The following is a 24262-nucleotide window of genomic DNA, read 5'->3' on the forward strand; positions in this document are numbered from 1 at the left end:
ATGTAACTTACTTGGAAGGATCAAATTCTTGACTTGATTGTGACATCATGGCTTTTATCTTCTCATCTTCAGATGCATTAGAATTGGCAAGATCCCCAGTCTATATTTTGAAAAGTTAAAAGAAAATTGATAAAAAAATATATATATTATGAAAAATGTTCCTAAAGAGAATTCATTAATTCCGATTATATACCCTTTGTGATAATATAAAGAGAGTTTAAAGGGAATTTGAGCAATGCTCCTTGGCAAAAAGAAGTTGTGCCAATCTCACATAATAAGCCATAGAATACACACACATGCAAATAACAGATTAATATACTATATGGTGAATGGCAAACAGCTAGACTGTACATTGTTATGAACAACAGTGTGATGCTGGGCAGGGTCGTTTAGCATAGAATGTCTCTCATTATGAATCCTGGGAACCCATGAAAGTATTATGTAATTATTATCGTCATCTGGGAGTCAAAGACTCATCGAGAAACATTATAGATCACCCACACAAGATGTTATACCTTCAATTAAACTAATTCACACTGAATGATCTCACTGCTTCAACAGGCAAATTATTCCACTCACTTATTGCTCTGTGAGAGAAAAATCTAACCCTCACTTTCGTACCTGTGCATAAACAGATAACCTCTTGTCCACTCTCATATAATGAAAAATTACATCACTTGATAAACCATAATACTCTTACAAAGCATACAAACCTTTATTGTATCAACGCTCTTTCTCCTGTTTATTAGTGTTTAATCCATCTTTATAATCTCCATTCCATAATCCTGATTTCAACTTTGTTACTCTTTATTGCAGCTCCACAGATTCTTTATCCTCTGAACACAAGAGCCAAATCTGCACCCCAGGAGAGGTAGTGGGAAGGCCTTGCAAAGAGGCACAATTACTTCCTTATCCTTGCATGTGTTCATTTTGACATCGAAATTATCATCTGAATTGTATTTGTAATTTTTGCAAATAACCTTCAAACTCTAGTTTCCAACATAACCCCAAGATCTCCAGCCACATCAATTTCTTGTAACATAATAATGTCAATATAGCATGCATTTGGAAATCTCATCACACCAGAGTGTATAACTCACATACAGAAATGGGATTTTGCCAACTTCTCTAGAGATAATGATAGGTTAGTAGTCAGACACATCAGTTTTTGCATCATCTTTGTCCAATGGAACTACAATGCATTCCTTCCATTCCTTTGAGGTCAATCCTGAGCTAAGACTCAAGTTATACAAATGGGATTTTACCAACTTCTCTATAATATTCATCACTACTCTAGAGATAATGATAGGTTAGTAGTCAGACACATCAGTTTTTGCATCATCTTTGTCCAATGGAACTACAATGCATTCCTTCCATTCCTTTGAGGTCAATCCTGAGCTAAGACTCAAGTTATACAACCATGACCAGGTCAAAATGATTTTGGCTGAACATTCCTTTAGAACACATGCTAACATCGCACCTGGCTCTGTTGCTGAAGTGATACCCAGCCCATGCAGCAGCTCTTGAACCTCATTCTTATGCACCTCTGTCTCTTCATTCAATGTAGCAGGAGCATTGAACCCCATGTTACATACACCTGGTTGATACATCTTAATGAAATCTCATCTACTTCTGATACAAGGGTATCTACATCCACTGAAGTTATTCATCCAATACTATTTTTTCTTTTACTTGCAACATACAGATAAAATTCTTTTGGGTTGCCTTTGGCCAGAAAGGTCAATTTCTTTTGTTGACTGGATAGTGACATCATGGTTTTTATTTTCATATCTTCAGATGCATTGAAATTGGTTAGATCCCCAGTCTACATGGTGAAAAGTTAAAAGAAAATTGATTATATATATATATATATATATATATATATATATGCTTCAACTCGGTTGTAGTGATACATTTTTAAAAATAGATTTAATGACTTAAAAACCGATATTACTTATAAAGATTTAATAAGATTAATACAACTAGTTTCAGCTTATAATAGCCTTCATCAGGTATTCTTAAAGGAAGAGAATAGTAATAAACATTGAAGTATCTAAAAACTTGAAAATACAGGTAAAATATCGGCACACATAATTGATACATAAAAAACGTTGTATTTTTTTTTTTTTAAGTTGTTCTAACAGACGTGCCATTGTTTATTGCAAGTATGCGTGCAGACTCACGTCACATCCCAGATAGCCATGCTGCAGTTATTCAATATTGGTGTTCACGTGAGTCTGCACACATACTTGCAATAAACAATGGCATGTCTGTTAGAACAACTTGAAAAAATACGATTTTTATGTATCAATTATGTGTGGTGATATTTTACCTGTATTTTCAAGTTTTTAGATACTTCAATGTTTATTACTATTCTCTTCCTTTAATAATGCCTGATGAAGGCTATTATAAGCCGAAACTAGTTGTATTAATCTTATTAAATCTTTATAAGTTATCTCGGTTTTTAAGTCATTAAATCTATTTAAAAAAAATATATATATATATATATATATATAATCAAATTTGAAAAGATGTAAAGAGGGTGCAGCATCTCAAATACTTAGTGTTGTATTATTTTTAAACTGCTGAGAAGGCAACATGACTAGGTGAGCTTAAATTTTGAGCTCACTCAGCACCTGGCGGCTGTGATTGGTTATTGTGTCAACCAATCCAATTGAATGTTGTCACGAGTTGAGAGATTACTATATCCAATGGCTTTATTACAAACAGCTGTTACACTTTTCTGGAACTGAAAACTTGAAAGTGGATGTTAGGAGAAAAATGCTAATTGTTTTTTCTTTTGCTTGTGCAGTATAGCATCTGTTGAAGTTGCAAAGTTTTTTAACGGTATAGAGGCATTTTTATTCTAGTCTTCGGAAACAACAGACAGTAAAAAATATCTATTCCTGAATAAAAATGAATATTCTGTGTATTATAAGATGTTGTTGATCTACAACAAAATACCAGCATATGTGAGATTGATAAAACAGAACTGCTGATACTAAAAAAAAAAAAAAAAAAAAAAAAACTAATGAATTTAGGATTCCTGAAAGTGTGGATAATTCCGGTAATGATTGGATGTTATGTATACTGAGTCTCAGTAAACAAAATAAAATTTTTGGAAAACGGCGCGAAATATACACAAACCAGAGAAACATACATAACATGTGTAACAAATTTTACAAGATGATTTCCTGCTCCATCAAACCATATTTATTCCTGCAATACTTTCTCTCTCTCTCTCATAAGTTTTTTTTTTTTTAATTATGCCATCATAAATTCACTTATTCATGTTTAGAATTTATAGGATCATGTTATTTGCTCTACCCAGCAACTTATAGGACACACATATCACAAATGATAATTATTAATTATTCGTTTACCATTAATGACAGTGTTTCTACTCACACTTATTCCTTCCTATTCTCATGTCTTATAAATGATGGTTCACTTATTTTCATCTTTGAGTATTTCAAATATAGCATTCTCCTTCATTGTTGTTTTCTAATCAATCATAAAACAGATTGTTCCCCCACTCTATGCAGAAGTATTCAACGTTATCCTGCAATTAACTGCATTGGACCAATTAAGATGAGTGCTGATGCGCTATGCCCTCTTACATCTATGTAATCTTACACCCTCGACCCTGGGAATGCTTTGTCTGTGTTAAAATTTTATTATGGATTGGCCTGTTGCGGGGTAGTCATAGAACAAGTGTTTTATTGCAGTAATAAAAGACGTGTTCCTGTTTTTTTGGTTCATCTTTTTCTGATTTGTGAACAGTGACCGGTTAGTTTGCCTCCTGTTTAGTAAGTTACAGGGTGAAGTGTGAATTGTAAATTTATAGTGAAGCAAATTTAAACAAAAAAATACATTTTTAAAAGGTAAGTGTATGTAATTTAATATTATTTTACTTGTTAGTTTTATGATTTTTTTTTGCTTTTAAATGGAAATAATTTAATTTAGGATTAATTAATTAGTTGATTTTTAATAAAATATGCCGGTCAATTTTTTAATATATGAAATTGTGCTAAAATCTATTAATTCTGAATACTTCCCCCCACCCCAAGAATTAAAGATAATTAATATCGATGCATAATGAAAATAATGTATTTATACTTTACATCGACCAATCATTACATAAAAAAAGGTAAGAGATGTTTATTGATGTAATTATTTGTCTCCAAGCTCCCCCCCCGGTGGAAAACATGACAGCACACCCAATGATTACGCGCCACCACTGATATATATATGTATGTATATATCGAGACATTAGCAGCCAACATAATGATAAAATTAAAAGTAACATAATGACACTTATGTTAGAAAAAATTATTTAATATTCCAATGTATTCTATGCCTAGAGGATAAGGTGTGGCTGGCTAAACAACACTTTTCAAATTCTTGAAGTAAAATATATTCTTGATGTTATTTTAGATGAAGCTGTGCTGAACAAACCGTTTGAAATTCTGAAAACATCTCCTCTAGGAGGATTATGAGAATGAAAGCCATAATTATTAATTACGACAATCCCATCATTAAAAGCTGTAAACCTATTAAGCCATTAGGAATTCAAGTTCCCAGCTCTATAAATGAAACATAGTATTTTTCAAGCCATATCAGACCTTTATAATAAGTAAAGTCATGGTCCCAAACAGGACAATGAAAGGCACATCTCACTGGCACATGTTCAGGTGCAATATTGATCTACAGACATTACAATTAAGCAGACACTCAAACACAAATTGCTAAAATACATTTTGTGATATAACGGCTAAGATAAAAAAAAGGGGGGGAAGCAGGAGGGTACAGGTAAGTTGCCATACTGAAGTGGCCCAAATAATATTTTGAATGAACTGTATCGACACATACACATGCAAAATGAATCTTCATATCATATTGATAGTACTGGTTTATGTGATATTGATGAGGATAGGGATCGAGATGATGGCAGGCAGAGATTTGATATTCAGAAGACATATTGCAAGAGTCGGCAAAAATGCTCAGAGAATTACTTGGATGCTGAAGAATACACTGACAAGTAGAGATAGGTAAGTTATTATCCTTCTTTATTAGACTATGATTTGGCCACATGTTGACTACTGTGCACAGATTTGATTCCCTGGGTTTCTTGGGGGATCAGGAGGTGATGGAGAGGATTCAGAGATGAGTGACCAAGCTGGTGACAGGTCTGTGGAATGTTCCCTATGAGGATAGACTGAGCATGTGTGGATCACAGAGTTTAGCTGACAGGTGGAGGAGAGAGGATACGATAGAAACTTATAAGTTAATAAAGGGATTCTATAAGACTGACACAGAAAAAAAATTTCAATGCATGGGGAGTAAAGGAAAAACAAGGGATCATACCTGGAAATTGTTTAAGGGTGTGGTTCGTAAGGGTGCGCAGGTTAGGTTTCTTACTTGGAGAATGGTGAATGAGTGTAATGGATTGCTAGAGGTGGATGTGAGCACCCCCAACAGAGTATAGGTATGAGAACATGTATGATAGGTATTGTGTTAATGGACAGAGTGGGTCTCCTGCGATGAGTCATTTGACTCCATGGAGTGCCCATATAAATAATAATAATTACATACCTGTAAAATTAGGCAATAATGGCAGCAAGGACCATCATTCTCTATTTATTTTAGTAAATTTAATCTATACTGTATAAAGGACACAATGCAGAACTCTTCATTTGGAAAAACTGCTGATTTCTTCACTTAAAGTATACTGAGAAACCACATGAATAACAAGAATAATCATAATAATTATTATTAAGAGAGACCCCCCCCCCAAGAAGTCAGACTCATATCATCTGCAATGGGTGTCATACCTTTCTTGAATTCATTCCAAACACACACCACTATCTATGAGAGAAAAATCTTGCTCTCACATCATTCCTCACTATATTCGTTCTCAACTTACACAGATGCTCTCCGATCCTATTCTCACATTCAATAAAATAAAAAATTCCATCTACTGATATCTTGTATGACCCCTTCAGAAGTTTGTAAGTCTCAGCCATATTACCTCTTTCTCCAGTATTTGTATCCAGTACTAGTATTTGCAGCCCACAAATTCTCAATCTGTCTTCACAATACTGATATCATCACTGACACTCTTCTCTGCACTCTTTCCACTGTATCAGCATCAATATGGAAACCAGGAAACCAGACCTGTGGACAATAGTCCAAGTGAAGTCACATCAAGGCTTTATATAGAGGAACAACAACTTTCTCAGACTTGCATATAAAGGTTCATTTCACATTGCAATTATCATCTCAGTTGTATTTGCAATCTTTGCTATATGGCCTTTGAGCTTCAACTTCCTATCTACTAAGATTCCAAAATCACTAGCCTGATTGCATCAAAATAATATTATCATATTTATCATATTAAAATAATATTATAATTTTTATCACATCGAGGTAAGACACTTATGTTTTTCTCTCACTCTTCACTCTCGTTTCTTCCAACAACCCATTCATGGATGGAATTAATTAGGTATTATAAAAATAAGTAACCTGTATAAATATAAGGGGATTTATTTATTTTTTGTGTAGAATATCAATAGAAAAAAAGGAAAAAAAAACACTGTAGTTATAAAGATAATGATATTCTCTGAACTTAGTAGTCATTGTCAAGTAGATTTAATATTTTCAATTACATCCTGATAGAGCATCAAGATTATTTTATGAAATTTATGGTGCTAAAACAATTACAAACTAAAGGCTGAGGAAGAGTTAAATGCCAAATACTTGATATATTTTTATTATTTCAAGCACCTAGTATTTTGCAGAGTGGCAATGGTCGAGAATGTTCAAATAAAATAATACAAAGTTTGCGTGGCAAGATTTAAAGACTGAAATGAATACAACAAACCACTGTCTAGCAAGAGTCAGGATAGTATGGTAGGTGCAATTCAGAATAATGAAAACATACTGACAACAAAGATACAGGATATTGCCACCAGTAAATGGAGTAAGGCACTGCACCACAGGTAAGTTTATCTACTTCAATAATACCTAAAGATACAGGCTGATGTCTATAGCTAAGGACAAACTACATTTTTACATGTATATAAAAACATTTCATGGCTACAGCCAAATATAGACATAAATTTCTTGCCAGCATACTAATAAATTATATTACACAAAAAATGTGTTATAAACTTTATATAAATTAAATTATAATATGTTTTTGACAAAAGTTACAAATTTCCTAAGGAATATGTCTACCTGAAACTGTGATGCAGCTCTCACAACACTGTACCAGCTTAGCAGCAGGTGATTCAGCAGTTCTTCAGGCAAACTCGCCCACTCCTCCTACAGAGCAAGGATAAGGCTCCCCCCCCCCCCGCTTCTGGAGGGGAGTTTCGAGCAGCAGATCTGGGAGCGGGCTGACCACTCAATTTGATTAATTTCCTCAGTCTCCAGAAGTATCTCCACTGCTCATGTACGAAGTGGTGTGGCATTTTCATCCATAAAAATGAATTCTTTACTTACAGCACCATGAAACAATCAAGCATGATGTTGAAGAACTTTGTTGCAATATTGTTTCCAGTCATAGTCCCTTTTTTTCCAAACTTGCAGCTCAGTGTTCTATTAAGCATAATACCTCCTCACACCATGACCCTAGCACTGCCATATCCATCCCTTTCAAGAACATTCTCACGAAGGTAAGCAGTACCACTTTCATGCCAGATCAAGTGTAATTTAGAACCGGAGAAAAGACTAAAACAAGTCTCATCTGTAAAGAGTACTTTAGCTCATTCATGTCTTATCCAACTTTTACGGATACAAACCACTGAAAATGTGCTCCACAATGAGCTGTGACAAAGTGACACAGACTACAGGCCTTTCATTGGTGTATAGGCCTACTTGTCGTAGACACCTTGCCACAGTCTGTTGAGATATTCACATACCGGTGCTTGAATGGAACCAACTTGAAAGCTGGCCTGCTGAGATGTGTCGATTATGATTTGTTGTTATAACCTAAAATCTGTCTTCATGATCCATGGTAGAGCAAGGGCAACCTCTTAGCAAACGTCTTAATACAATGTTAAGTGAGATTCCAAAGTCTCAAGAAATATAAGTAATTCTGTAGCCTTCTTCAAGCTTTCCAATAATTCTTCCCCATGTTAAATGATTTAGATGATGTCTTTGACACATTACAAGACATCCATGTTTGCAACTTTATTCCTCCACAAAAAGAGCTTCTTTCAAGTACAATCTGCATGGTGCATTCTTTTGCCTTTTATCCTGCTGAGTGCTACCATGTGATCCCTTTGCTTCCAATCAAAAATCTGAATGTGTAACAAGCTAATCTGTCTGAATTTGTGGTTGTAATTTTCAGAAAAAGTGTTCATCCTTAGGACACCAGTGTATTTGGGAACATAAAAGATGAAGAAATTTAAACAAAGCTTTGGAAAGCATTCAAAACAAAAATGGAGAACAGTGAATGTTCTAACAAAACGGAATGTGCAGTATGAGTACACATTTCATTGAGTGCAAATTGCCATTGCAGTTGTATATGGATTGCAGATGACAAGTATGACAGGTGTGACTTCAACAGAGTGTCTTTTGTACAAAAAAAAAGAAAATGATTTTAGAATAATGAGATTAAGCTAAAGCAGATTTAGAAAAAACTTCCAGTGCTAAATATCTGAAGTTTTCAAAGTGTATTTCCATAGTACACTGTGGAAAAGGAGATCATTCCATGTTAGCTATTATAACTGAAAAAAAAATAAGAATGGCTTTTATAAATTAGATACTAGGAATGGAATTATATAACAGTCGCACACAGAGTCAATTTGGCGTTTAAAATGAAAAATAATTTTCCCTGGAGAAGTACTGCCAGATAAAGTCTCTTCATAAGTATTCACAGTGCAATCATAAGACACAGATCAGTGTTTTGTGAATTGGTAATGACATTACAGTTCATGATGTGAAAGCATGAAATAAAATTTTATTATTTCAAAATAAAGTAAAAATGACCCATTTTTTTACAGAATACCTAATCATTCTACAGAATTATGTACCTTAACAGTAACACATTGTTTTATTGTAGATACTGTTGCTTACTGCTGCTCACAGAAGCGGTCATGTTGAACCACACACACACACACACACACACACACACACACACACACACACACACACACACACACACACACACACACACATCTATATATAGTGCTATAATTGTTAATATTGACTTCACTGTACTGTATTTTAAATTTAAGTTACAAATTATGCAAAAATTAAGGGTCAAAGCTGTATAACTGCGAGGAGACCTCGCAGTTATACAGCTTCGGTTGTCTGCATTCCTAAAGGAATGCAGACAACCGAACAGGGCTTCTGACCTAATGTCCAATCCTCACCGTCTCGTGGCACACCCTGTTAAGTATCTTGTGTAGAGGCTTAAGTGCTGTGAGGACATTATGTTGGAGGTTTAATGGATTTTTTACAACACTCAAAAAGAATTAAAATAGAATTTAATACTTCCTATATTTCGTCTTAGTTATCTCTTTTCCTTTGTCATCAACTCTGGGTATTTCGCTTGGAATAACAAAATCTACAAGCAGATAGAGGGAACCGCCATGGGCTCCCCTCTCTCACCCCCCCTTGCCAATTTCTATATGGAAGATTTCGAAAAACGAGCCATAGACTCAGCCCCACTCAAACCTTCTATCTGGCTAAGATATGTAGATGATGTGTTCTCTATTTGGCCTCATGGCCCAGACACATTAGATTCCTTCCTTGGTCATCTCAATAGCCTACATCAAAGAATCCAGTTTACTATGGAAAAGGAAAAGAACAATTGTTTACCCTTACTAGACACCTTAGTCACGCGCCTGCCTAATGATACACTTGCCTTCACTGTATACAGAAAACCCCCACACACAGGCAGATACATTCACAAACTCTCCCACCACCACCCCTCAAAACAATATGGCATCATTAAAACCCTTACCAAGAGAGCACACAATCTTTGTTCCAGTGGAACCGCCCTCACTACTGAACTTAACCACATACACAGAACTTTCCTCTCCAATGGCTACAGCGAACACAGCATCAAAAAAATAATCAATTCCTCCCCCCATTCCCCATCCCTCTCGTCAACAAGAATTTAAAAATGCCATCACCATACCCTACATCCGTGGCACTTCAGAAAAAATAGCCAAGATACTAAAAAAGTATAACCTACACACAGCATATAAGACCTACCGCAAACTGGCTACCCTTATCCGTTCTACGAAAGATCAGCTCCCACCTCTCTCTCTGCCTGGAGTTTACAAAGTACCCTGTTCCTGTAAGCTTGCGTACTTTGGACAGACAGGCAGATCAGCATCCATCCGCCTAGAGGAACACAAGTCGTACATCGTTAAACACAACTATGGCCATTCAGGCTTGGCTGACCATGTTTTGGACACTACCCACAGAGTATCATGGAAGAAAACCACCATGCTCCACCAAAGCAAATTCAAGAAAGAGAGACTTTTCTTAGAAGCAGCAGCAGCTCTCAAAAACCAACCAAATCTTAACAAATACGGTTGTATTAAGCTTCCGAAGATTTGGGAAACGGTCATCACCAGAGGTCCCACCTTACATTCCAGGCCACCTACAACTGCTCTTAGAGGGCGCTCCACCTAGATAGGACTTTATTGTCACCCACGTGGTTGGGCTTAGTATTGTAAGTTTTTGTGTGCATGTTACATTAATTGTCTTTGTAATCCCCGTAGATGTCCTAGTGACTAGGACGAAATATAGGAAGTATTAAATTCTATTTTAATTCTTTTTGAGTGTTGTAAAAAATCCATTAAACCTCCAACATAACTGTTAAGTATCTATTTGAATAATGAACAAACGAGGATGAGTTGGCAATTTGGGATTTAGCCAAACAAATTGTATTCTTATTGGCTTAAATCACAATATAAAATGATGGTACAACATGAGAGAATTTCAGGCTGGATGGGGCGTCACCCAGTTAAATGAGGCCCCTTTTATTTTCGTGAAGGAACCAGGGCAAACAGCGAAAAGTCAGCTACTGGAACAAATCCTAAAACACACCCCAACTCAACACCACTTGAATTCAAGATCAGTACTATCAACACAAGAAGCCTGAATGGCAAAGAAATAGAGCTAGCTGAGGAATTGGATAAGTACAAGATTGACATAATAGGGGTCGTCATCATCAAATTCCTTACATATACCCTAAAGGTGTGTACAGGATATGATAGTACTACATGAAAAATTATACCATTACTAGTTTCCTATCTACAATTTTTCTCCAAATCAGACTGTTAGCTGTCACGACTTCAACATTATCAGATCTTTTTTTTTTTTTTTTCTAAGGCATTTTTTATTGTATCAATCCACCTATATCTTGGTCTTCCTCTGGGTTTTTTTCCTGCCAACCTGGCAGAGAACATTTGTTTTGCTAATCTTACCTCTCCCATTCTGTTTAAGTGACCATACCACCTGAGATCAGCTCTGCTAACACATTTCTGGATGCTGACAATGCCAAATTCTTTCCTAATATGCTCATTTTAAATATGATATTGCCACTGATGCCATCTGTTCATGCCCTTAATCTTCCTCAGAACTCTCATATCTGCAGTCTTTGGTCAAGTATTTTTCTTCTGACCCAGCTCTCAGAACCATAAGTTAAAGCTTGAATACAGTCTTGTATACAGCTAATTTAGTGTTTTGGCTAATTTCTCTCTTATTCCATATAAATTTATTCAGTTGACTTCCTACCATACCAGTTTTGTTGATTCTGTTGCCTATTTCCATATTTAATTTATCATGTTCACTAAAAATCGTGTCTAAATAGCTGAAATGTTTTACTTGTTCTATAGTTTCTCCACTCACAATGCAGTTGATATTTTCAATGTTTCTGCCTATTTTCATTGTCTTTGACTTTTTAATGCTGCCTTCATACCATATCGATTACAATAGTTATTCACTTTAGTTAGGGAATGCTGAAGACTTGCAGCATATTACTTTAGAAGTATAACATCATCCACATAAAGCAAAGAGCTGATGTTAAAATCTCCAATTTTGATATCAGGTTTAATACCACTTTCTTCATAATGTGATCCATATAGATAATGAATAACAGAGGGGACAATGTACATCCTTGTCTGACACCAGATTTAACATTAAACCATCTTCCTGTACTTCCTTCAATTCTAACTGCTGACTGACTCACAACTTAAATAAAGACTAAGTATAGCTTCTCTTTCTCTTGGCACCTTGTCATATGCCTTTTCCAGATCTTCAAACTTAAATACAGATAACTAAAAAACACACATACTAACCGGAGTGATAAATTTTAATACGTAAATATTTCATCCCAAGTATCTTGGGACATCCTCAGTACAGTAATCAAACAATACTAGGAATAACATACAGTTGGGCAAATGATTACAATGGAATCTCAATATGCATGCAGTAACGTGTTATAGAACTAAATTCTGCTCCTCTGAAAAATCTCTAGACCAAGAACTAGAAATAATCAAAAATAGAGATATACTAAATAGATATAATCTTAAAACAAATCAAAATATCATCAGTCACTTTCCCAAACATCAACCTAGACAAGAAGAAGCCCATAGAATTCCCATACCTTATGTCAAAGACATCTCAGAACGTCTTTCAAAAATTATGAAGAAATACAATTTTGCCACTACTTACAAACCCATCAACCAGATGTATAACTTGTTATAGATCTGGTTGATGGGTTTGTAAGGTGAGAGGTAAGGTAAGATAAGGTAAGAGGTAACATCAGAGGTGAGAGTTTGTCCTAAGGACAAACTCTCACCTCTGATGTTATCTGACATGTATGAAATCCCATGCTCCTGCAAGTTGTCTTACTTTGGACAGACAGCTAGATCTGTTCAGAAATGCATCTTGGAACATCAAGACCACATTTGTCTTTTCAAACCACAGAAATCTGGTCTCTCATATCACGGAGTTGAAAACCCAAACCATTGGATCCATTGGGAAAAGTCAAAACTTTTACATACATCTTTATATAAACATGAACGTTTATATAAAGAAAGTGCTGAAGCCCTACTACATAGACCAAATTTAAACCGCAATGACATTCTTACTATTGCTAAAGTATGGGAAATTGTCATACAAAATTGTGTAAAATAGTCTCATTATATATGTTATTATTATTATTTTTTTTTTTTGTTCAGTTATATTTTAATTTAGTTTTATAACACGTTACTGCACACATATTGAGATTCCATTGTAATCATGGGCCCTAACTGTATGTTATTCCTGGTATTGTTTGAATTACTGCACTGAGGATGTCCCAAGATACTTGGGATGAAATATTTACGTATTAAACCTTATCACTGTGCTTAGCACTTGTTTTTTAGTGATGAATTTACCACAGGTTTCATTATATAAAAATGTCTTAAATACAGATCTTTGTTCTATTTCCATGGTTTCTCAACTATCTCTCGTAAAGTGAAAATCTGATCCTGAAAGCAGTGCCGTAATGAGGGCATAGCGATAGAGGCGCCCGCCATGGCATAACTAGGTGTGGGGTGCAAAACATAAAAAATAAAAATAAATAAATAGATATAAAAGTCAGCTATTTTATATTGTATTTATAAATTTCGACAATATACCACTTTAGACACACAAATTCTGCAACACACTGCAACTCATTTTGATGGGGTTAATAGTAAGTATTTAACATATTGCATTTAGTAAAATTTAATTTGTTACATTTAAATTTTTTAAAATTTTTGGGTTCGTGGGGGGGGGTGCAAGTTAGACACTTGCCACAGGCACTTCATACCCTTGTTACTGTACTGCCAGAGAGCCTCTATTTGGCCTATTGGGAAAAGTCGAAACTTTTACATAGATCTTTATATAAACATGAACGTTCATATAAAGAAAGTGCTGAAGCCCTACTACACAATAGGGGTGACTGAAAGCTTCTATTCCACAATAGGGGTGACTGAAACAAAACAAAACAAAAAAAAAAAAAAAAGAGACAAAACTGTTGAGATCTTTCTGAGAAATAAATACAAAATGTTATATTCAGGCAATGACAATCAAGGAAAAAGAAGGGGTAGCCATAGTATTCAATACTACATATGAGGCTAATTTTCTTGAATGGCAGGCAATTTCAAGTAGAGTGATGTGTGCAAATACCAGAATGGTGAACTGGACAATGAGACTTATTTGAGCCTATGGTTCCACAGAAGGTTCTACTAAGGTAGAAGTGGGGGTCATTTTATGAGGCATTAGAGAAAGCAACTGATACAATGAAAGATGAAAAGTTGGTCTTTGTTGAGGATCTAAATAGCAGAGTAGGAAAGATTTGTCAGATATACAAAAATATTTTGGGAAAATTTGGAGAAAAGAGCAAAGCTAATAATAATCGCAAATAGCTATGGGATTTCTGCTCAGGATATAGACTGGTTATTACTAACACCATGTTCCAACATAAAAATGTGCACAAATTCACTTGGAGAGAAGAGGCAAGGAATAAGAAAAGTCTCATTGACTATGTTATTGTTGATAATGATGTCTTCTCCCTGGTGGAGGACATTAGAGTGTACAGAAGATTTGAAATTGAAAGTGATTACCATTTAGTCTTGAGCAGGATAAAATTGAATTTATATTTTAAATTTTAATTTTGAATCTAAAATACACAAACATTATTGAAGAAAAATGAAAGAGTTTGAGAACAGCAACTAAACCTTGGAGATTCAGTAGCAATCCATGAATAAAACATTGAGTGATTCATCCAGGGAGGCATGTGGTGAGGTTGTCTCCAAAGATAGAAAAAAATCAGAACTCCATGGTGGCCACAGGAAGTTAAAGAGGAAGTGAAGGCAAAGAAGAAAGCATTTTGAAAGTTCCTGGCAAATAATCCAGCTTGAGCTCTTAGAGAATACAGAGACAAATGTAAAAACACTGTGTAAAACAAGCTAAATAAAAGTCAAAGAAGATTATAGAAAATAAATTTCAAGAAGGTGGCAAGATATTCTGGAGGTTGTTGAAGAAGCTCAGAAATGGAGGAAAGAGTACTGTAAGGGAATTAGATGATAAATGTGACATGAAAACTGGAGATGAAGGTATCCTTGAAGTATGGTAAAAAAACACTGACCAGGCATGCAATCAGGAATACACATCCATACTTGAAGTATAAAAAACCATCAAATGCCTGAAATGTGGAAAGGCAGCTGGAGTAGATGATATTCGACCATAAACACTCAAGTATGGAGGTAGAAAGTATTACATTGGCTGCACTGCATAGGTCAGAAAGCATGGAGAGAGTGGCAAATTTAATTTCAAGATGATTGGAGTAGAGCTCTCATAGTACCCATATATAAAAATGGAAATAAAACTGAATGTGAGAATTATAGAAGTATTTCCCTAATAAGTGCTAATGGTAAGATATATGCATGTATACATAAGAATCGGTTAAGAAGGATTGTGGAAGGGAAGCCTGGTGAAGAACAAGCTGGATTCAGGCAAAATAGAGGCTGTCAGGATCAGATTTTCACTTCATGACAAATAGTTGAGAAATCATGGAAATATAACAAAGATATGTATTAAGTTTTGTAGATCTGGAAAAGGCATAAGTCAAGGTTCCAAGAGAAAATCTATTCAAAATGCTACAGTTGTATGGTGTCAGTTGGGGATTATATCAAGCAATACTTAGTCTTTATTTGAGTTGTAAGTTAGCAGTTAGAACTGAAGGAAGTACAGGAAGATGGTTTAATGTTAAATCTGGTGTCAGACAAGGAGGTACATCATGCCCTCTGTTATTCGTTATTTATATGGATCACATTATGAAGGAAAGTGGTATTAAACCTGATATCAAAATTGGAGATGTTAATCTGAACTCTCTGCTTCATGGATGATGTTATATTTCTAAATAAATCCACTATGACGCTGCATGATTCCCTGACTAAAATGAATGACTTTTAATATATGGTATGAAGGTCAGCAAAAACAAGACAATGAAAATAGGCAGAAGCATTGAAAATATCAACTGCATTGTGAATAGAGTGCTTATAGAACAAGTAAAAGATTTCAGTCACTTAGGCATGATATTTAGTGAAGATGGTAAATTAAATATGGAAATAGACAACAGAATCAATAAGGAAAGTTATTATGAAAGAACTTGACATTGTTAGCATCCAGGAATGTGTTAGCAGAGGCAATATCAGGTGGTTTAGTCACTTAAACAGAATGGGAGAGGAAAGATTAGCAAAAAGACCCAGAGGAAGACCAAGATATAAGTGATTGATACAATAAAGACTTTTTAGAGGACAGAATAATAAGATCTTATAATGTTGGAGCCTTGACAGGTAACAGATTTATTTGGAGGAAAATCATATATAGGAAGTTAGTAATGATGTCAATTTTTCATGTAGTACTATCATATCCTGTACACCCCTTGAGGGTACAGGTCAGGAATTTGATGATGATGATGATGATGATAAATTATTCAAAAATATCTGGATACTAATGGTTTGAAATGACTTCTCTATTGTTTCCTTAAAATAGCAGTTCACATTATGAAAATTTTACATAATGAATGTATTAAATCAAGCATTTTTGTTATATAGTGAATCTACTGCATTTGTACACATAACGGCTACTGAATTAGAAACTTTTATTTAATGTGGTGTTGGATCTCCCTTTAGCACCTACAAATACTGACCCTCTTCAATTGCTTTTCATTAGTTTAGTGCGATATGGGTATTGCGATATTATCCTTGTTCATTCAGTATCTACCTGGATATGCTACCTAAAAGGGTGCACCACAAGAAGATGAGGAATGGAAATCAGGTGAGAAACACTGGATAGTTCTTTGCATTCCTTTAAAGGCTATGTGGAGGTCTCCTCTCAATTATACAGTTTTGACCCTTAATGCAATAACGGTTAGAAACAAATCATTAGTTAAAGCTTTGTAAAGAAAAAAAGTTTGGTCCAATTTTGGATACATAACCTGAGGCACCTGTTTCCTCCCATTGCAATTCAAAATTTGTTGCCTTTTGTTTCTACATATTTGCATGAAAAGGGATTTTCCACAATGGTAAATATTAAAACGAAACAACAAAAACGACTCTGAATTGACTCCTGCATGCGAATAGCAATGAGTAACGCAATTGAAGCAAGAAAAGACAAATTAGTAGAGAGTATTCAACAACAGAGATGTCATTAAAATACATTGAAGTAAAGTAAATTTCTGTTTTCTGATTTTTTTATCATTATAATCAGTAAGTGAAACCATTATTTTTTTTAAAAAGTTTAATTATTATTATTATTATGTTACTACAAACTAGGGAGTCTGCAAAAATATTATAGGATAGTTAGGGGCCATAGTTTGGGGAGGTGTTTAGAGGCAGTGCACAGAAATGGTTCTGCAAAAGGACTGAAATGGCAACGACAACAGCACCAAACTATGGCTTTAGGCAACTGGAACATCTCTCTGACAAGGAAGGAGAAGAAACTGGTTGAGGAAGCCAAGCGCTACCAACTAGATTTAGTCGGGCTTTCTTCGATCAAGAGGAGATGCTCTGGAACTGCCGACATGGATGAGGGGTGGAAGACTGACAATGTCTGCTCAGGTGGCTGTGGGAATAACTGACAAGGCTCCGGTTGTCAGACTGTGTTGCTAAGTAGATCCCATTGGGGGATGGGTACGTGTGTTAAGGTTCCAGATAAAAAAACAAAACTTGGCTGTGATGCAAGCCTATGCACCTAATCTTGAGTCAGAATACTCTGTCTTCTTAGAGGAAGTGGATGCTGCTTTTGACAGGGTGGCAGACATGGAATCAGTCCTGTTCTTGTGTAGAGGCTTAAGTGCTGTGAGGACATTATGTTGGAGGATTAATGGATTTTTTACAACACTCAAAAAAGAATTAAATTAGAATTTAATACTTCCTATATTTCATCCTAGTCACTAGGACATCTACGGGGATTACAAAAACAATTAATGTAACATGCACACAAAAACTTACAATACTAAGCCCAACCACGTGGGTGACACTAAAGTCCTATCTAGGTGGATGTAGATGCCACCAATGCACCTTGTTACAGACTGTCTAAACAGTTGGCCAACTCTCTGTCCCCCCCTCACCGGAAATTCAGCTTCCTATATAAAAAACTCGACCCACTTTAAAGCCCTCACAGAAAATTTAACCTTGAACAATACAGACATATTAGTAAGCTTCGATATCTCCTCTTTGTTTACCAATATTCCCTTAACTGACACTTTATCTCTCTTAGAAAACGTTTTCTCCTCTGCCATCTTAGATCTCTTTTCCTTTGCCATCAACTCTGGGTATTTCTCTTGGAATAACAAAATCTACAAGCAGATAGAAGGAACCGCCATGGGTTCCACCCTCTCACCCCCCCTTGCCAATTTCCATATGGAAGATTTCGAAAAACAAGCCATAGACTCAGCCCCACTCAAACCTTCTATCTGGCTAAGATATGTAGATGATGTATTCTCCATTTGGCCTCATGGCCCAGACATGTTAGACTCCTTCCTCGGTCATCTCAATAGCCTACATCAAAGAATCCAGTTTACTATGGAAAAGGAAAAGAACAATTGTTTACCCTTCCTAGACACCTTAGTCACACGCCTGCCTAATGATACACTTGCCTTCACTGTATACAGAAAACTCACACACACAGGCAGATACATTCACAAACTCTCCCACCACCACCCTTCACAACAATATGGCATCATTAAAACCCTTACCAAGAGAGCCCACAATCTTTGTTCCAGCGGAACCGCCCTCACTACTGAGCTAAACCACATACACAGAACTTTCCTCTCCAATGGCTACAGCGAACACAGTATCAAAAAAATAATTAATTCCTCCCCCATTCCCCGTCCCTCTCGTCAACAAGATTTTAAAAATGCCATCACCATACCCTACATCCGAGGCACTTCGGAAAAAATAGCCAAGATACTAAAAAAGTATAACCTACACACAGCATATAAGCCCTACTGCAAACTTGCTACCCTTATCCGTTCTACGAAAGATCAGCTCCCTCTTCTCTCTCTGCCTGGAGTTTACAAAGTACCCTGTTCCTGTAAGCTTGCGTACTTTGGACAGACAGGCAGATCAGCATCCATCCACCTGGAGGAACACAAGTCGTACATCGTTAAACACAACTATGGCCATTCAGGCTTGGCTGACCATGTTTTGGACACCACCCACAGAGTATCATGGAAGAAAACCACCATGCTCCACCACAGCAAATTCAAGAAAGAGAGACTTTTCTTAGAAGCAGCAGCTCTCAGAAACCAACCAAATCTTAACAAATACGGTTGCATTAAGCTTCCGAAGATTTGGGAAGCACCAGAGGTCCCACCTTACATTCCAGGCCACCTACTACCGCCCTTAGAGGGCACTCCACCTAGATAGGACTTTAAGTGTCACCCACGTGGTTGGGCTTAGTATTGTCAGTTTTTGTGTGCATGTTACATTAATTGTTTTTGTAATCCCCGTAGATGTCCTAGTGACTAGGACGAAATATAGGAAGTATTAAATTCTAATTTAATTCTTTTTGAGTGTTGTAAAAAATCCATTAAACCTCCAACATAAGGAATCAGTCCTGCTAATGGGTGACTTCAATGCACATGTTGGAACAAATGACCAGACATGGAAAGGTGTGGTTGGGAGGAATGGACATCATGACCTTAACGCGAATGGATTGAAATTATTGGACTTCTGCTGTACTAACAGCTTATCCATAATGAATACCTTCTTTCAGTAAGTCCATAAGTATAACTGGTACAGGGATACACTTGAACGAAGGTCTCTGATTGACTTCTTTATAGTCTCAGCAGACCTATTTTCCTCAGTGCTGGACGTGTGAGGAGAGGGGTAGAACTGTCAACTAACCACCACCTTGTTGTCTGCTCTCTATGGCTTCAGAAACCAGATGCTACCATCAAAGCTGGTAGCCCTAAGCAGCTATACCGAGTGAAATGAGACGCACTGGAAAATGAGGCTGTGAGGAAGAATTTTGCAGATGACATTTCCTCCAGGTTCAAAGAGATTCCCAAGCATACTGCAGATGTTGAGGAGTGGGAGCTGTTCAGAACAGCTGTCACTGCCTCTGCACTCATGGTGTGGCAACGGGCAGTGAGAAAAGGACACCTCAGTGGAACCAAGAGGTCCAAAAAACAGTCCGGGCAAAAAAGGAGGCCTACCTAACATGGCTTAGGGTCAGGTCACCTGAGATGCGTTTCCGGTACACTGAGGCGCGAAAAGCTGCTGCTGAGGCAGTAAAGAAAGCAAAGCAGAAGGCTTGGAATCCTTTAGAGAAAGATTAGACTCATCCTATGCAAATGCAAACAAAGTATTCTGGAGACCATCTGCCGCCTTCGAGGGAGGAAATCGTGCAAAGCAAGGGCAACTAAGGTCTCTGATGGTACACTTTTAACAACCGAGAATGATATCCTCCACAGATGGAGGGAATACTTTGAGAGCCTTCTTAACCCAGGTGGCCGAGCAGTTGTGGCCATCCAAGAGGTGCAGATCGGGGCGATGACTAGTCTCACAGCAGAAGAGGTCCATTTAGCAAACAAAATCGCTAAAATCGGGCAAGGCTGAAATTAGGCCCGAAATGCTAAAAGCCTTAAATCGAGACAGGGGTTCTCTGACTGACTTGAGTGTGTCAGGCTGCTTGGATATCTGGGCGAGCACCAAAGCAATGGCAGACAGGCATAATAGATCTTCAAGAAGGGAGACCAGAGAGATTGCAGCAACCATTGTGGCATCTCTCTGCTCAGCTTGCCTGGGAAAATATATGCTAGGTGCTTGGAAAGAAGGTGCAGGAGCATAGTTGAGTCAAAGTTCTAGTCCAGGAACAACAATTTGGCTTTCGTCCTGGTAGAAGCACAACTGACCAAATCTTCACTTTAAAGCAAGTCTTTGAGAAATCTGGGGAATATGTCAATACACTCTACACATTTTGTGGACTTGGAGAAGGCATATGACCGGGTTCCTCGGAATGACAAGTAGTACAGGAGTATGGAGTAGATGGCCAACTATTAGCTGCCATCAAGTCCCTGTATGAATGCCTGGAGTTTTGTGTCAGGGTAAACAGCACGAAGTCTGAACCTTTCACAGTCTCCATTGGCCTCTGCCAAGGGTGTGTTCTATCACCCCCTCCTTTTCATAATATTTATAGACTAGATTGATAGCCACAGCTGAGGTAGTGAGTGTGTCAGAATTGGAAGATGTAGCATTGAACATCTGCTTTTTGCAGATGACCTAGTTCTGCCTAGCTCTTCCACAGATGACCTCCAGTGGACCCTGGATAGGTTTGAATCTGTTTGTGCAGAAGCCGGAATGAAGATCAGTGTGGCCCAAACTGAAACATTTGTGGTCTCAAGACAACCATCCCAGTGCACGCTACATGTGAGTGGAGTCGCACTGAGGCAGGTAGAGAAGTCTAAATACCTTGGGTCCATATTCACAAGTGATGGAAAGTGGGACGAAGAGCTAAATACTCGGATTGACTCAGCAAGTGCAATATTGCGAGAGCTTGGCCATTCGGTAGCATTGAAGAGGGAGTTAAGCCAGAAGGCAATGCTGGCTATCTTCAATACAGTCTATGTCCCCATCCTCACCTAAGGTCACGAGAGTTGGGTAATGACCGAAAGAATGCGGACACGAATCCAAGCGACTGAAATGACGTTCCTTCGAGGGGTTGCAGGGCTGAGAAGACTCGACAGAGTCAGAAGCTCTGCAGTTCGGGAAACCCTCAATGCTCAACCATTCCTTCTCTGTGTTGAGAGATCACAGTTACGTTGATATGGACACCTGGTCAGAATGCCACAAGAGGGCGCTCCCCCAGCAGGTCCTCTTTGCCAAGCCAAGGGTGGGAGGCCATGTGGAAGGCCAAGGACTCGCTGGATAGATTATATCCAAAACCTTGGGTGGACATGTTTGGGAGTCCCACCAGAACTTGGTGGCAGAGGATCGTGACCATTGGAAGTTCCTCTTGCAGCTGCTTCCCCCCCCCCCCCCCCCACACACACAACTCAGTTAGGAAAGGTGGGCCATGAAGATGAATGAATGAATAGCGGGCAATGACTACTAAAAGGTTAAGAACCACTGGCCTAGAACATGTGACCAAGTATTTTGCATATCCACTGAAAGTGATATTTACATACATCTGCATAAAATTATCCAATTCAGTGGCTGGTATAAATAGAAAATATATATAATCATGGAATGATTTCACAGGAAATCATTTTGAAAATATTTAGAATACACACATATCATGCTATATTCATATAAATAAATATTGTTTTTCAACTATAAAAAATGTAAATACCTTAACAAGCTTGTCAAAATTCACATGAGTGGATGGCTCAATCTGCTTAATACAAAAACAAATGTAATGATATAAATAATTACTATCTTCAGATGGTTTTGTAACAAATAAATTGTCAGATAAAACTAAATGCAATAAATAAATAATTAACTAATTCATATTATTAATATTATGGAAGCAAGGAAAGGACTTTTCTAAATTCATTTTCAGCTCTTAAAATGCAGTTTACTAATATGAATATATAATACTCTAAGTTTATGAATATATCCCACATCTTTTAATTAAAAATAAATGATCAACAACAACAAAAAAAGCTGCATATTAATGTACAAAATTGTTTACTAACTATTATTATAGCAAAGATGTAATCTATCATTTTCATATAATTTTCATCTAAAATATGCATATTATTTCCAGTGTAAATGAAAATGTTGACGATCTTTTCTCAACTCAGAGATACCCAGTTTGTACAGCATTTGATTATAATTTATAATCAGTTTATGTCAAGATTAAAGCTTAATACATATCATCTATCAAATTAAGAAAACAAAAATACAAAGAGATATAAGTGAAAGTTGTGAAGTATGGCCTCCCTTCCATCAGCTAGAAATTTTATTCCAACATAACAAATTACTGCATTACAAGATATTATTGCGCCATAAGACTCTGACTTAGAAGTACCTTTATATATGCTCAACTAGTAGAAAAAGAATGATATAAATCATCCCAAGGCTGATATAATTCAACAGATTAAGAAACTATCAAACAAAAAACAAAGGTCAGTTGGAAATAAGCACCAACCTATCTAGCTGCCAATTTCATTCCTTATCTAATAAAACTGCCACGTCATAAAGGGCACTAATTTAAGTACATTAGCATATGCTTCACCAAGAAACATTAAACACCAATATGTAGAGAATATCTGCTGAAATAGTTACCATCCTCTACCACTTTTCTTTATAAACACATTATTTATAATTGCTGATAAATAAATTCACGGTCTAGCTTGGAAACTAGCAAATCAATATCCTGCCCTTCTCCTCTCCTCTCCGAAAGTCTTCTTCACACTGTTTTATACAAGAAACACAGCCCCCAGCTCTTGAAGAAACATATCAGCAGTTTTCTTTTTTCTTATCCACAAAAACATCAGTTTACTATGAGTTTTCTAACCTCTCGTGTGTCGAATTGATTAAAAAAAACTAACTGTTCCTTTCCTGTGATGGTAAGAGATCGCCTCTTCCTCAGGAGAACTTCTGTGGGTTAATTTGTTCTTCGCAAACTAATTTAAACAATGCATGGAAGCACATGAATAGGATTCTGCTCATCCAGGAGTGCAAACTATAAATTTGAATTTCTATGAACTTATCTCTTGCCAAAAGTGACATTTCCAAGTGACATATCTATCAGGTTGAAATTTCACTAAAACAGAAACACACAAATCTGTTAAGATGATATTACTGGCTAGAGTTGATTATATCACCAAGTCCTCTCATAAGGTATCAAAAATCAATTCTTTGCTTGTTTATGCATTATAACTATCATATTTGAGACCCCCTAAATAACAAAATAAAAATTAATATAATGAGAAACTACTCAATCATTTCACATCATTTACAGTTTACTTTTCAAAGTGGTAACAAAATTGCTGATTTCTGATAATTGTTCTACTCAATATGAAGTTCCAGAAAATATCTATTTTCTAACCAACATCCATTTACAATATGTTCAGCTTAAACTTCTTCCTTCTGAACTTTTATTCCATCTGCCTGTTCTCTACAATTTCCTCTCTCATACAGCATTTCTCACAAACTGTGAGTCCAAATAACTGGTTAAAAACCTGGATTCAAATTCTATCTGGGTTCAAATTTGAGAAAAGGCATCTCAAACTGATCATGACTTAGCC

At 36.5% G+C, this 24262-nt stretch overlaps 1 protein-coding gene across 5 annotated transcripts in view; it reads right to left on the reverse strand.

Moving 5' to 3' along the window:
• The window catches only part of LOC150103030 (uncharacterized), a 458183-nt gene that overhangs the window by 200720 nt on the left and 233201 nt on the right, over window positions 1-24262 (reverse strand). For all 5 annotated transcript variants that reach the window (XM_090398173.1, XM_090398177.1, XM_090398174.1 and 2 more), the window contains 2 exons: window positions 22360-22401; window positions 12-100 (listed from right to left, as the gene is read on the reverse strand). In XM_090398173.1, the coding sequence (XP_090254299.1) occupies window positions 12-100; window positions 22360-22401 (131 nt within the window). The remainder of the gene's footprint in view (window positions 1-11; window positions 101-22359; window positions 22402-24262) is intronic.

This window comes from Typopeltis vanoorti, chromosome 9 (genome assembly GCF_054136105.1).
Source record: "Typopeltis vanoorti isolate ZY-2024b chromosome 9, IOZ_Tvanoo_1.0, whole genome shotgun sequence".
In the NCBI taxonomy this organism is placed as follows: domain Eukaryota; kingdom Metazoa; phylum Arthropoda; class Arachnida; order Uropygi; family Thelyphonidae; genus Typopeltis; species Typopeltis vanoorti.